This window comes from Oncorhynchus clarkii, chromosome 9 (genome assembly GCF_045791955.1).
Source record: "Oncorhynchus clarkii lewisi isolate Uvic-CL-2024 chromosome 9, UVic_Ocla_1.0, whole genome shotgun sequence".
NCBI lineage: Eukaryota > Metazoa > Chordata > Actinopteri > Salmoniformes > Salmonidae > Oncorhynchus > Oncorhynchus clarkii.
This window is the reverse complement of record NC_092155.1, coordinates 77,238,965-77,252,305: the sequence shown is the minus strand read 5'-3', so window position 1 is coordinate 77,252,305 and position 13,341 is coordinate 77,238,965. Positions and strand designations below refer to the sequence as shown.

Below are 13,341 nucleotides of genomic sequence, written 5' to 3'. Positions count from 1 at the left end.
CCAAAGTTTTGAACGGTAGTATATTTACATTTTTCAAACAGGACAAATTTGAGGGGGCACATATTTGATGATGCCTCTGCTGTACACTGTATATGACTCTGATATAATCCATGATTAGCACTAGCATGTGAAATGATAAACAATACAATAATGGCCTATAGTGGATTATTTCATCTATACAGTAGGTAATACTATGGTAAAAAAGATTTGAATACATTCTCAAACATTTTTAAAAACCCGTTTTTGCTTTGTCATTGTGGGGTATTGTGATGTCATTATGGGGTATTGTGATGTCATTATGGGGTATTGTGATGTCATTATGGGGTATTGTGATGTCATTTTGGGGTATTGTGATGTCATTATGGGGTATTGTGATGTCATTGTGGGGTATTGTGATGTCATTGTGGGGTATTGTGATGTCATTGTGGGGTATTGTGATGTCATTGTGGGGTATTGTGATGTCATTATGGGGTATTGTGATGTCATTATGGGGTATTGTGATGTCATTATGGGGTATTGTGATGTCATTATGGGGTATTGTGATGTCATTATGGGGTATTGTGATGTCATTGTGGGGTTTTGTGATGTCATTATGGGGTATTGTGATGTCATTGTGGGGTATTGTGATGTCATTATGGGGTATTGTGATGTCATTGTGGGGTATTGTGATGTCATTATGGGGTATTGTGATGTCATTATGGGGTATTGTGATGTCATTATGGGAAATTGTGTTTAGATTGCTGGGGATTTTTTTTTTTTTTACATCAATTTTAGAATAAGTCTGTAACGTAACGTGAATGTGGAAAAAGTCAAGGGATCTGAATACCTTCTTTTAAGGCACTGTGGGTATAAATCTGTGTGCCTAATTCAGATAATGCATGTAATAACAAGTAGCCCAGTGCATTTCAGAGTTTTTAAAAAAGGAACATAAATAGACTGTTACTTTTTTTGGGGGGGGGTTCAAATCGGTTCAGAACTTTATTGGTCAGAAAAGTGGAACGGAACGGAAACAATAAAGGTTCTGTTCAGAACTAAACTCATTTTGGTTTCCCGACCACCTGGTCGACATAGAAGGCCTGCCGTCCAATCATATACAGATACCACTAGGAGCTCTGATTAAATTGTATGGATCACTGTCAGTCTGGATCAAACCAGCTGTTTCCAGACCAAACCAACTGGTGTTGCCAGAGGAGGAGGCCTGCTGCCCAATAAGTCTGTGTGGATATGAGGACTGGGTTAGGAAACAATGGGTTGAACCATGCAGCTGTTGTCCAGACGGTGTTGACAGAGTAGCAGAGGAGGTTATATTAAATTGTAGACTAAGTTATATACTGTCCTTGTAATGGTGTATGTAGCTAACAGCCACGACCTTCTGCGTTTACCAGCCTGCGATGGGTTAAACCATGCAGCTGTTTCCAGACGGTGTTGACAGAGAGACAGAGGAAGCCTGCTGCCCAGTAAGCCTGATGAGCTGCACTTTTAATTAACCAACCAGACCACACGTCTACTCAATTAATCACTCTGAATTATTAAGTAACTACAGCAGATCACACACTGACCTTGTGTCCTTGTAGACACACAGATATATAGACAGACAGCTCCTCTGACTGAAGGCTGTGCACATGTCAACTAGACAGGCAGGCAGGCAGGCAGGCAGACAGACAGACAGACAGACAGACAGACAGACAGACAGACAGACAGACAGACAGGCAGGCAGACAGACAGGCAGACTGACAGACAGACAGACGGACGGACGGGCGGGCGGACATACAGCTCCTCTGACTGAAGGCAGTTGACAGGCAAACTAGACAGACAGACGGACGTGCGGACGTGCGGACAGACAGACAGCTCCTCTGACTGAAGGCTGTTTTCTATCCCTACTTTACTCTTACTAGCACTGATTAAGCTTTTTTTTCAAGACGCCTGATTATTCCCCCTAGCCATTACTATTTGTCCATGATGTGTGCTGATTGGTCAGGCTGGTGTCCATGGCGCATGCTGATAGGTCAGAGACAGCATGGTGGACTACTGCTGTTCTTGAGTGATTCATGTTTTGCCTTTGACCTTCATGGCCTTTCTTTTGTAACGTGAAAACAGTGCATTAGGCTAACAGAGCACAGTCCTCCTCTCCTCTCCTCTCCTCTCCTCTCCTCTCCTCTCCTCTCCTCTCCTCTCCTCTCCCCCTCCCCTCCCCTACCCTCCACTCCACTCCCCTCTCCTCTCCTCTCCTCTCCTCTCCTCTCCTCTCCTCTCCTCTCCTCTCCTCTCCTCTCCTCTCCTCTCCTCTCCTCTCCTCTCCTGTCGTTCTCCTCTCCTCTCCTCTCCTCTCCTCTTCTCTTCTCCTCTGTAATGTGAAAACATTAGCAGACATTTGGAGATGCTCTTCAGTACATTAGGCTAAAACAGCGCAATCCTATTCTCTGACTGACTGACTTCTGACCACAACCTCTCGCCGGCAGTTGTTTCTGTTATCTCCTCTTCTGCTGTAAACCAGCTTATGCCCTTCAATGCCTCTCCTCTCCCCTCCTCGCCTGCTGTGAACGATGGTATGCTCTTCATGGCCTCTCCTCATCTCTCTTCTCCTCTCCCCTCCTCGCCTGCTATGTACCAGGGTATGCTCTTCATGGCCTCTCCTCATCTCTCTTCTCCTCTCCCCTCCTCGCCTGCTATGTACCAGGGTATGCTCTTCATGGCCTCTCCTCATCTCTCTTCTCCTCTCCCCTCCTCGCCTGCTATGTACCAGGGTATGCTCTTCATGGCCTCTCCTCATCTCTCTTCTCCTCTCCCCTCCTCGCCTGCTATGTACCAGGGTATGCTCTTCATGGCCTCTCCTCATCTCTCTTCTCCTCTCCCCTCCTCGCCTGCTATGTACCAGGGTATGCTCTTCATGGCCTCTCCTCATCTCTCTTCTCCTCTCCCCTCCTCGCCTGCTATGTACCAGGGTATGCTCTTCATGGCCTCTCCTCATCTCTCTTCTCCTCTCCCCTCCTCGCCTGCTGTGTACCAGGGTATGCTCTTTATGGCCTCTCCTCTCCCCTCCTCTCCTGCTGTGTACCAGGGTATGGCTCCCTGTTGAAGCTCTTCATGGCCTCTCCTCATCTCTCTTCTCCTCTCCCCTCCTCGCCTGCTGTGTACCAGGGTATGCTCTTTATGGCCTCTCCTCTCCCCTCCTCTCCTGCTGTGTACCAGGGTATGGCTCCCTGTTGAAGCTCTTCATGGCCTCTCCTCATCCCTCCTCTCCTCTCCCCTCCTCGCCTGCTGTGTACCAGGGTATGGCTCCCTCTTGAAGCTCTTCATGGCCTCTCCACATCCCTCCTCTCCTCTCCCCTCCTCACCTGCTGTGAACGATGGTATGCTCTCTCTCCCCTCCCCGTTGAAGCTCTTCATGACCTCTCCTCGGTAAAGCTGTTAGGTGCAGGGCTTCAGAAAGAAGGAGAGAGAATAAAGGAGTTGACAACAAGGAATACTGTACTGTCAGAGAGAGAATAAAGGAGTTGACAACAGGGAATACCGTACCATTAGAGGAGGTAGAATAAAGGAGTTGACAACAGGGAATACTGTACCTTTAGAGGAAGGAGAATAAAGGAGTTGACAACAGGGAATACTTGTGAAGACTTACAGAAAACGTTTGACCTCTGTCATTGCCAACAAAGGGTATATAACAATGTATTGAGATAAACTTTTGTTATTGACCAAATACTTATTTTCCACCATAATTTGCAAATAAATTAATTAAAAATCCTACAATGTGATTTTCTGGATTTTTTTTCTCATTTTGTCTGTCATAGTTGAAGTGTACCTATGATGAAAATTACAGGCCTCTCATCTTTTTAAGTGGGAAAACTTCCACAATTGGTGGCTGACTAAATACTTTTTTGCCCCACTGTACCTTAGTATGGTTCTCAATCAGAGAAAACGATTGACAACTGCCTCTGATTGAGAACCACACCCGGCCAAAACAACAAAGAAATACAAAACATAGAAAATGAACATAGAATGCCCACACTAGTCACACCCTGGCCTAACCAAAATAGAGAATAAAAGCCTCTCTATGGCCAGAACATAGAATGCCCACACTAGTCACACCCTGGCCTAACCAAAATAGAGAATAAAAGCCTCTCTATGGCCAGAACATAGAATGCCCACACTAGTCACACCCTGGCCTAACCAAAATAGAGAATAAAAGCCTCTCTATGGCCAGAACATAGAATGCCCACCCTAGTCACACCCTGGCCTAACCAAAATAGAGAATAAAAGCCTCTCTATGGCCAGAACATAGAATGCCCACACTAGTCACACCCTGGCCTAACCAAAATAGAGAATAAAAGCCTCTCTATGGCCAGAACATAGAATGCCCACACTAGTCACACCCTGGCCTAACCAAAATAGAGAATAAAAGCCTCTCTATGGCCAGAACATAGAATGCCCACCCTAGTCACACCCTGGCCTAACCAAAATAGAGAATAAAAGCCTCTCTATGGCCAGAACATAGAATGCCCACACTAGTCACACCCTGGCCTAACCAAAATAGAGAATAAAAGCCTCTCTATGGCCAGAACATAGAATGCCCACCCTAGTCACACCCTGGCCTAACCAAAATAGAGAATAAAAGCCTCTCTATGGCCAGAACATAGAATGCCCACACTAGTCACACCCTGGCCTAACCAAAATAGAGAATAAAAGCCTCTCTGTGGCCAGGCTACCAGCTCACATTCGTCCACTCACAAAATATTTCCAGCATCCAAACTCCAACACTGTGATGAATGGAAAGAGACAGCTGTTATTCTAATGACTTTCTCTTACAAAAAACATCTACTTCACTTATATATCCTGAATTATAGACCCCCCCCCTCTCTCTCTCTCTCTGTCTCTCTCTCTCTCAATTCAATTTCAATTCAATTCAAGGGCTTTATTGGCATGGGAAACATGTGTTAACATTGCCAAAGCAAGTGAGGTAGACAACATACAAAGTGAATATATAAAGTGAAAAACAACAAAAATTAACAGTAAACATTACACATACAGAGGTTTCAAAACAGTAAAGACATTACAAATGTCATATTATATACAGTGTTTTAACAATGTACAAATGGTTAAAGGACACAAGATAAAATAAATAAGCATAAATATGGGTTGTATTTACAATGGTGTTTGTTCTTCACTGGTTGCCCTTTTCTCGTGGCAACAGGTCACAAATCTTGCTGCTGTGATGGCACACTGTGGAATTTCACCCAGTAGATATGGGAGTTTTTCAAATTTGGATTTGTTTTCGAATTCTTTGTGGATCTGTGTAATTTGAGGGAAATACGTGTCTCTAATATGGTCATACATTGGGCAGGAGGTTAGGAAGTGCAGCTCAGTTTCCACCTCATTTTGTGGGCAGTGAGCACATAGCCTGTCTTCTCTTGAGAGCCATGTCTGCCTACGGCGGCCTTTCTCAATAGCAAGGCTATGCTCACTGAGTCTGTACATAGTCAAAGCTTTCATTAATTTTGGGTCAGTCACAGTGGTCAGGTATTCTGCCGCTGTGTACTCTCTGTTTAGGGCCAAATAGCATTCTAGTTTGCTCTGTTTTTTTGTTAATTCTTTCCAATGTGTCAAGTAATTATCTTTTTGTTTTCTCATGATTTGGTTGGGGCTAATTGTGCTGTTGTCCTGGGGCTCTGTAGGGTGTGTTTGTGTTTGTGAACAGAGCCCCAGGACCAGCTTGCTTAGGGGACTCTTCTCCAGGTTCATCTCTCTGTAGGTAATGGCTTTGTTATGGAAGGTTTGTGAATCGCTTCCTTTTAGGTTGTTGTAGAATTTAACGGCTCTTTTCTGGATTTTGATAATTAGTGGGTATCGGCCTAATTCTGCTCTGCATGCATTATTTGGTGTTCTACGTTGTACACGGAGGATATTTTTGCATATTTTCTCTCTCTGTGACTCTATTTGTATGAATATTTATTATTATTAGTTCCTACCAAGGCAGCAGCTACTCTTCCTGGGGTTGATAAAATAAATAAGCATAAATATGACTCTATTTGTATGAATATTTATTATTATTAGTTCCTACCAAGGCAGCAGCTACTCTTCTTGGGGTTTATTATGGATCCCCATTAGTTCCTGCCAAGGCAGCAGCTACTCTTCCTGGGGTTTATTATGGATCCCCATTAGTTCCTGCCAAGGCAGCAGCTACTCTTCCTGGGGTTTATTATGGATCCCCATGAGTTCCTGTCAAGGCAGCAGCTACTCTTCCTGGGGTTTATTATGGATCCCCATTAGTTCCTGCCAAGGCAGCAGCTACTCGTCCTGGGGTTTATTATAGATCCCCATGAGTTCCTGTCAAGGCAGCAGCTACTCTTCCTGGGGTTTATTATGGATCCCCATTAGTTCCTGCCAAGGCAGCAGCTACTCTTCCTGGGGTTTATTATGGATCCCCATTAGTTCCTGCCAAGGCAGCAGCTACTCTTCCTGGGGTTTATTATGGATCTGCATTAGTTCCTGCCAAGGCAGCAGCTCCTCTTCCTGGGGTTTATTATGGATCCCCATTAGTTCCTGCCAAGGCAGCAGCTACTCTTCCTTGGGTTTATTATGGATCCCCATTAGTTCCTGCCAAGGCAGCAGCTACTCTTCCTGGGGTTTATTATGGTTCCCCAGTAGTTCCTGCCAAGGCAGCAGCTACTCTTCCTGGAGTTTATTATGGATCCCCATTAGTTCCTGCCAAGGCAGCAGCTACTCTTCCTGGGGTTTATTATGGATCCCCATTGGTTCCTGCCAAGGCAGCAGCTACTCTTCCTGGGGTTTATTATAGATCCCCATGAGTTCCTGTCAAGGCAGCAGCTACTCTTCCTGGGGATTATTATGGACCCCATTGGTTCCTGTCAAGGCAGCAGCTACTCTTCCTGGTGTTTATTATGGATCCCCATTAGTTCCTGCAAAGGCAGCAGCTACTCTTCCTGGGGTTTATTATGGTTCCCCATTAGTTCCTGCCAAGGCAGCAGCTACTCTTCCTGGGGTTTATTATGGATCCCCATTAGTTCCTGCCAAGGCAGCAGCTACTCTTCCTGGGGTTTATTATGGATCCCCATGAGTTCCTGCCAAGGCAGCAGCTACTCTTCCTGGGGTTTATTATGGACCCCATTGGTTCCTGCCAAGGCAGCAGCTACTCTTCCTGGGGTTTATTATGGATCCCCATGAGTTCCTGCCAAGGCAGCAGCTACTCTTCCTGGGGATTATTATGGACCCCATTGGTTCCTGTCAAGGCAGCAGCTACTCTTCCTGGGGTTTATTATGGATCCCCATTAGTTCCTGCCAAGGCAGCAGCTACTCTTCCTGGGGTTTATTATGGTTCCCCATTAGTTTCTGCCAAGGCAGCAGCTACTCTTCCTGGGGTTTATTATGGATCCCCATTAGTTCCTGCCAAGGCAGCAGCTACTCTTCCTGGGGTTTATTATGGATCCCCATGAGTTCCTGCCAAGGCAGCAGCTACTCTTCCTGGGGTTTATTATGGACCCCATTGGTTCCTGTCAAGGCAGCAGCTACTCTTCCTGGACCTTGGTCTCCTCATTCCATCAACGAGCGTAACACCAGGTCTATAACAATACCCCAGGTCATGAACTATAATGATACCTCAGGTCTATAATGATACCCCAGGTCTATAATGATACCCCAGGTCTATAACAATACCCCAGGTCATGAACTATAATGATATTCCAGGTCTATAATGATACCCCAGGTCTATAATGATACCCCAGGTCTATAATGATACCCCAGGTCTATAATGATATCCCAGGTCTATAATGATACCCCATGTCTATAATGATTTCCCAGGTCTATAATGATACCCCAGATCTATAATGATACCCCCTAGTGATACCCCAGGTTTATACGGATACCCCAGGTCTATAATGATACCCCCTAGTGATACCCCAGGTCTATAATGATACCCCAGGTCTATAATGATACCTCCTAGTGATACCCCAGGTCTAAAATGATACCCCAGGTCTATAATGATACCCCAAGTCTATAATTATACCCCCTAGTGATACCCCAGGTTTATAAGGATACCCCGGGTCTATAATGATACCCCCTAGTGATACCCCAGGTCTATAATGATACCTCCTAGTGATATCCCAGGTCTATAATGATATCCCAGGTCTATAATGATATCCCACGTCTATAATGATACCCCCTAGTGATATCCCATGTCTATAATGATACCCCAGGTCTATAATGATACCCCGGGTCTATAATGATACCCCAGGTCAATCAACCTAGTGATACCCCAGGTCAAGCCCTAAAATGATACCCCAGGTCAAGCAACCTAATGATACCCCAGGTCAAGCACTATATTTGAGGTTATTTGAGATTTGAGGATATCCTCTGATATCCTCCCTACACTCTCTTTCACTGTTCACAGTAGTTAAATATACTGTCCTCTCTTCTCTCTCTAATCCCCCCCCCCCCCCCCCCCCCAGTGTGGAAGAGACTCCACGTGGAGACACAGGCAGTTTCTCCGACAGCACCTGTAGCCGGGGGCCCTACTTGAGCAGCTCTGATCACCGCTACAGCAGTGGCCCCGGCCCACCGGACCCCCGATCCCAACACCACCCCCAGGGCCCCCCGGTGGCCCCCCCCAGTCCTGCCTCCTTGGCCTGGGTCCAGAGGACCCGGTATCAGCCTGCCAGCCTGGCGCTCCGGAAGCAGGAGGAGGAGGACAACAAGCGCTGCAAAGCCCTGTCCGACAGCTATGAGCTCTCCACAGACCTACAGGACAAGAAGGTGTGCATATTATTATTATATTATTGGATATGTTATTGTTATTATTATTGTTATTAATATTATTATTACTATTATTACGGAGGTGCAAAGCCCTGTCTAACAACTATGAGTTCTCCACAGACCCACAGAAGACGAATGTATACAAGGCAGTTGATTATAGTCTATACTTTACTATAATATGGGGCGACAGGTAGCCTAGTGGTTAGAGTGTAGAGGCGGCAGGGTAGTCTAGTGGTTAGAGTGTACAGGAGGCAGGTAGCCTAGTGGTTAGAGTGTAGAGGAGGCAGGTAGCCTAGTGGTTAGAGTGTAGAGGCGGCAGGGTAGTCTAGTGGTTAGAGTGTACAGGAGGCAGGTAGCCTAGTGGTTAGAGTGTAGGGGCGACAGGTAGCCTAGTGGTTAGAGTGTATAGGTGACAGGTAGCCTAGTGGTTAGAGTGTAGGGGCGGCAGGTAGCCTAGTGGTTAGAGTGTAGGGGCGGCAGGTAGCCTAGTGGTTAGAGTGTTTGGACGGCAGGTAGCCTAGTGGTTAGAGTGTATAGGTGACAGGTAATCTAGTGGTTAGAGTGTAGGGGTGGCAGGTAGCCTAGTGGTTAGAGTGTAGGGGTGGCAGGTAGCCTAGTGGTTAGAGTGTAGTGGCGGCAGGTAGCCTATTGGTTAGGGTGTAGGAGCGACAGGTAGCCTAGTGGTTAGAGCGTTGGACTAGTAACCGTAAAGGATCGAATCCCTGAGCTGACAAGGTAAAAAAAAAAATCTGTCATTCAGCCCCTGAACAAGGCAGTTAACCCCACTGTTCCTAGACCGTCATTGAAAAAAATTATTTGTTCTTAACTGACTTGCCTAGTTAACCTTTCTGATCTCCCCATCCCGGATCCGGAATCGTGAATACAGACTCAAGCTCATTACCATAACGCAACGTTAACTATTCATGAAAATCGCAAATGAAATGAAATAAATATGCTAGCTCTCAAGCTTAGCCTTTTGTTAACAACACTGTCATCTCAGATTTTCAAAATATGCTTCTCAACCATTGCAAAACAAGCATTTGTGTAACAGTATTGATGGCTAACGTAGCATTTAGCATAGCATTTAGCATTAGCATTCAGCTGGCAACATTTACACAAAAAAACAGAAAAGCATTCAAATAAAATAATTTACCTTTGAAGAACTTCAGATGTTTTCAATGAGGAGACTCTGTTAGATAGCAAATGTTCCGTTTTTACCAAAAATATTATTTGTGTCGACTAATCACTCCGTTTTGTTCATCACGTTTGGGTAAGAAAAAAAAAAAAGAAAAAAAAAAAAGTCATTAAAAGGCAAACTTTTTTTCCAAATGAACTCCATAATATCGACAGAAACATGGCAAACGATGTTTAGAATCAATCCTCAAGGTGTTTTTCACATATCTATCGACGATAAAATCCATCGTGGCAGCTTACTTTCAATTCTGAAGAAATGGAACGCGCATGGACTTACTGATTACGCACACAGGACACCGGGCGGGACACCAGGTAAATGTAGTCTCTTATGGTCAATCTTCCAATGATATGCCTACAAACACGTCACAATGCTGCAGACACCTCGGGGAATATACAGAAAGCGCAGGCTCATTCCTGGCGCATTCACAGCCATATAAGGAGACATTGGAACACAGCGCCTTCAGAATCCGGGGCATTTCCTGTATGAAACATCATCTTGGTTTCGCCTGTTGCATTAGTTCTGGGGCACGCACAGATAATATCTTTGCAGTTTTGGAGACGTCAGAGTTGTGTCTTTCCAAGGCTGTCAATTCCATGCATAGTCAAGCATCTTTTCGTGACAAAATATTGCGCTTAAAACGGGCACGTCTTTTTATCCAATAATGACACAGCGCCCCTATAGGTTCAAAAGGTTTTAAACAAAGGTCAAATTAAATAATGTAATATACAAATGATTTCTGATGTTGTATTCTATATTGTTATGTATTCTGATTCTGTGTGACGTAATGAAGACAAACTAGTAAACGTAACCCTGGTTCAGGTCCTTTCCAACAGAAACAAAAGAACATGTTTTCAAAACAGAGGCTATTGAGATGACCATTTCAATAGGGTTAAAAATCTCCCCTAATCTCCAGCTCTCTCATTGGTCCCCTCCACTTCCTCCCACTCTGTCATTGGTCCTCTCCACTTCCCCCTACTCTCTAATTCGTCCTTTCCACTTCCCCCCACTCTGTCATTTGTCCTCTCCACTTCCACCTTCTCTCCGATTGGTCCTTTCTACTTCCTCCCACTCTCTGGATGATATTTTCCAGTTCCTCCTTCTCCCTCATTGGTCCTCTCCACTTCCTCCTGCTCTCTCTCATTGGTCCTCTCCACTTTCTCCCACTTTCTCATTGGTCATCTCCACTTCCTGTTTCCCGTCAGGTGGAGATGCTGGAGAGGAAGTATGGCGGTTACTTCCTGAGTCGGCGGGCGGCGCGCACCATCCAGACGGCGTTCCGTCAGTACCGCATGAACAAGAACTTTGAGCGGCTGAGAAGCTCCGCCTCCGAGAGCCGGATGACTCGGCGCATCATCCTGTCCAACATGAGACTGCAGTACTCGTTTGACGACCGGCAGGGCCAGCCCCAGGGACAGGGCCAGACCCAGGGACAGGGCCAGCCACAGGGACAGGGCCAGACCCAGGGACAGGGCCAGCCACAGGGACAGGGCCAGCCCCAGGGCCAGGGGGGACAGAGGTACCCGCACCCTGGAAGGGGGCAGCCTGGGGATGGAGAGATGGAGGCTGGGTCTCCTCCACTGTGCCAGGGGGACATAGAGTACACACACCTGGATGAGACCTTCTCCAAACAGGTGAGAGGAACGAGGCTGCAGTAAGATCATTTATCTTGGTCAGAAGTCAAACATTTTAATGGTAAGCGATATTTAGGTCAGATTTAATTATTTTTCAGTAAAGGGAGGAAACTATGAGCTAGTTTCCCAGACACATATTAATAGTGGAGATTTTCTGTTGAGCCCAGGAGTACTGTAGGCTAAATCTGTGTTCTGGAAACCAGTCCTATGAGTGTATGTAACAGAGCATACCACTACAACTTCTTCCACCGCCAGAAAATATACTTCCAGACAGCTAATGCAAGCATGAACAACCTCTTAACCTCTTAGTGATCCCTTCCCGTGCCAATCCCGTTATCGGGATTGATTTGACAACAGCCAGTGAAATTGCAGGGCGCCAAATTCAAACAACAAAAATCTCATAATTAAAATTCCTCAAACATACAAGTATTATACACCATTTTAAAGATAAACTTGTTGTTAATCCCACCACAGTGTCCGATTTCAAAAAGGCTTTACGACGAAAGCATACCATGCGATTGTGTTAGGTCATCACCTAGTCACAGAAAAATACAGCCATTTTTCCAGCCAAAGAGTCACAAAAATCAGAAACAGAGATAAAATGAATCACTAACCTTTGATGATCTTCATCAGATGGCACTCATAGGACTTCATGTTACACAATACATGTATGTTTTGTTTGATAAAGTTCATATTTATATCCAGAAATCTGTTTACATTGGCACGTTATGTTCAGAAATGCATTGTCTCAAACAAACATCCAGTGAAAGGGTAGAGAGCCACATCAAATTACAGAAATACTCATCATAAATGTTGATGAAAATACAAGTGTTATACATGGAATTAAAGATATACTTCTCCTTAATGCAACCGCTGTGTCAGATTTGAAAAAAGTTTTACAGCGAAAGCACACTTTGCGATAATCTGAGTACAGCGCTCAGACAACAAAACAAGCCATACAGATATCCGCCGTGTTGTGGAGTCAACAGAAGTCAGAAATAGCATTCTAAATATTCACTTACCTTTGATGATCTTCATCAGAATGCACTCCCAGGAATCCCAGTTCCACAATAAACGCTTGTTTTGTTCGATAATGTCCATCATTTATGTCCAAATACCTCCTTTTTATTCGCTCGTTTAGTTCACAAATCCAAATTCACAACACGCAGGCACTTAGTCCAGATGAAAAGTCTAAAAGTTATTTTACAGTTCGTAGAAACATGTCAAACGATGTATAAAATGAATCTTTAGGATGTTTTTATCATAAATCTTCAATAATATTCCAACCGGACAATTCTTTTGTCTTTAGAAATTAAAGGGAACGCAGCTAGCTCTCACAGGTGTGCGCCTGACTTAGCTCATGGCATTCTGCCAGACACCCAGTTGAAACAGCACTCATTCTCTCCCCCTTCACAGTAGAAGCCTGAAACAAGGTTCTAAAGACTGTTGACATCTAGTGGAAGCCTTAGGAAGTGCAATATGACCCCATAGACACTGTATATTGGATAGGCAATGACTTCCCATTTCCTGTTTCTCAGGTTTTTGCCTGCCATTGGAGTTATGTTATACTCACAGACAGGAAAATGACCATTTTACATTCTACTCACTTCTCTGTGTTTCATCTGTCTGTCTTTATCCACCCTGTGTGCCTTACCTTTCTGTCTTTATCCATCCTGTGTGGCTTACCTTTCTGTCTTTATCCATCCTGTGTGCCTTACCTTTCTTTCTTTATCCATCCTGTGTGACTGACCT

At 44.9% G+C, this 13,341-nt stretch overlaps 1 protein-coding gene across 1 annotated transcript in view; it reads left to right on the top strand.

Moving 5' to 3' along the window:
- The window catches only part of LOC139417626 (IQ motif and SEC7 domain-containing protein 1-like), a 92,619-nt gene that overhangs the window by 28,776 nt on the left and 50,502 nt on the right, over positions 1 to 13,341 (top strand). Inside the window, exons 2-3 of the mRNA XM_071166834.1 lie at positions 8,460 to 8,763; positions 11,161 to 11,589. Coding sequence (XP_071022935.1) covers positions 8,460 to 8,763; positions 11,161 to 11,589 — 733 coding nt within the window. The remainder of the gene's footprint in view (positions 1 to 8,459; positions 8,764 to 11,160; positions 11,590 to 13,341) is intronic.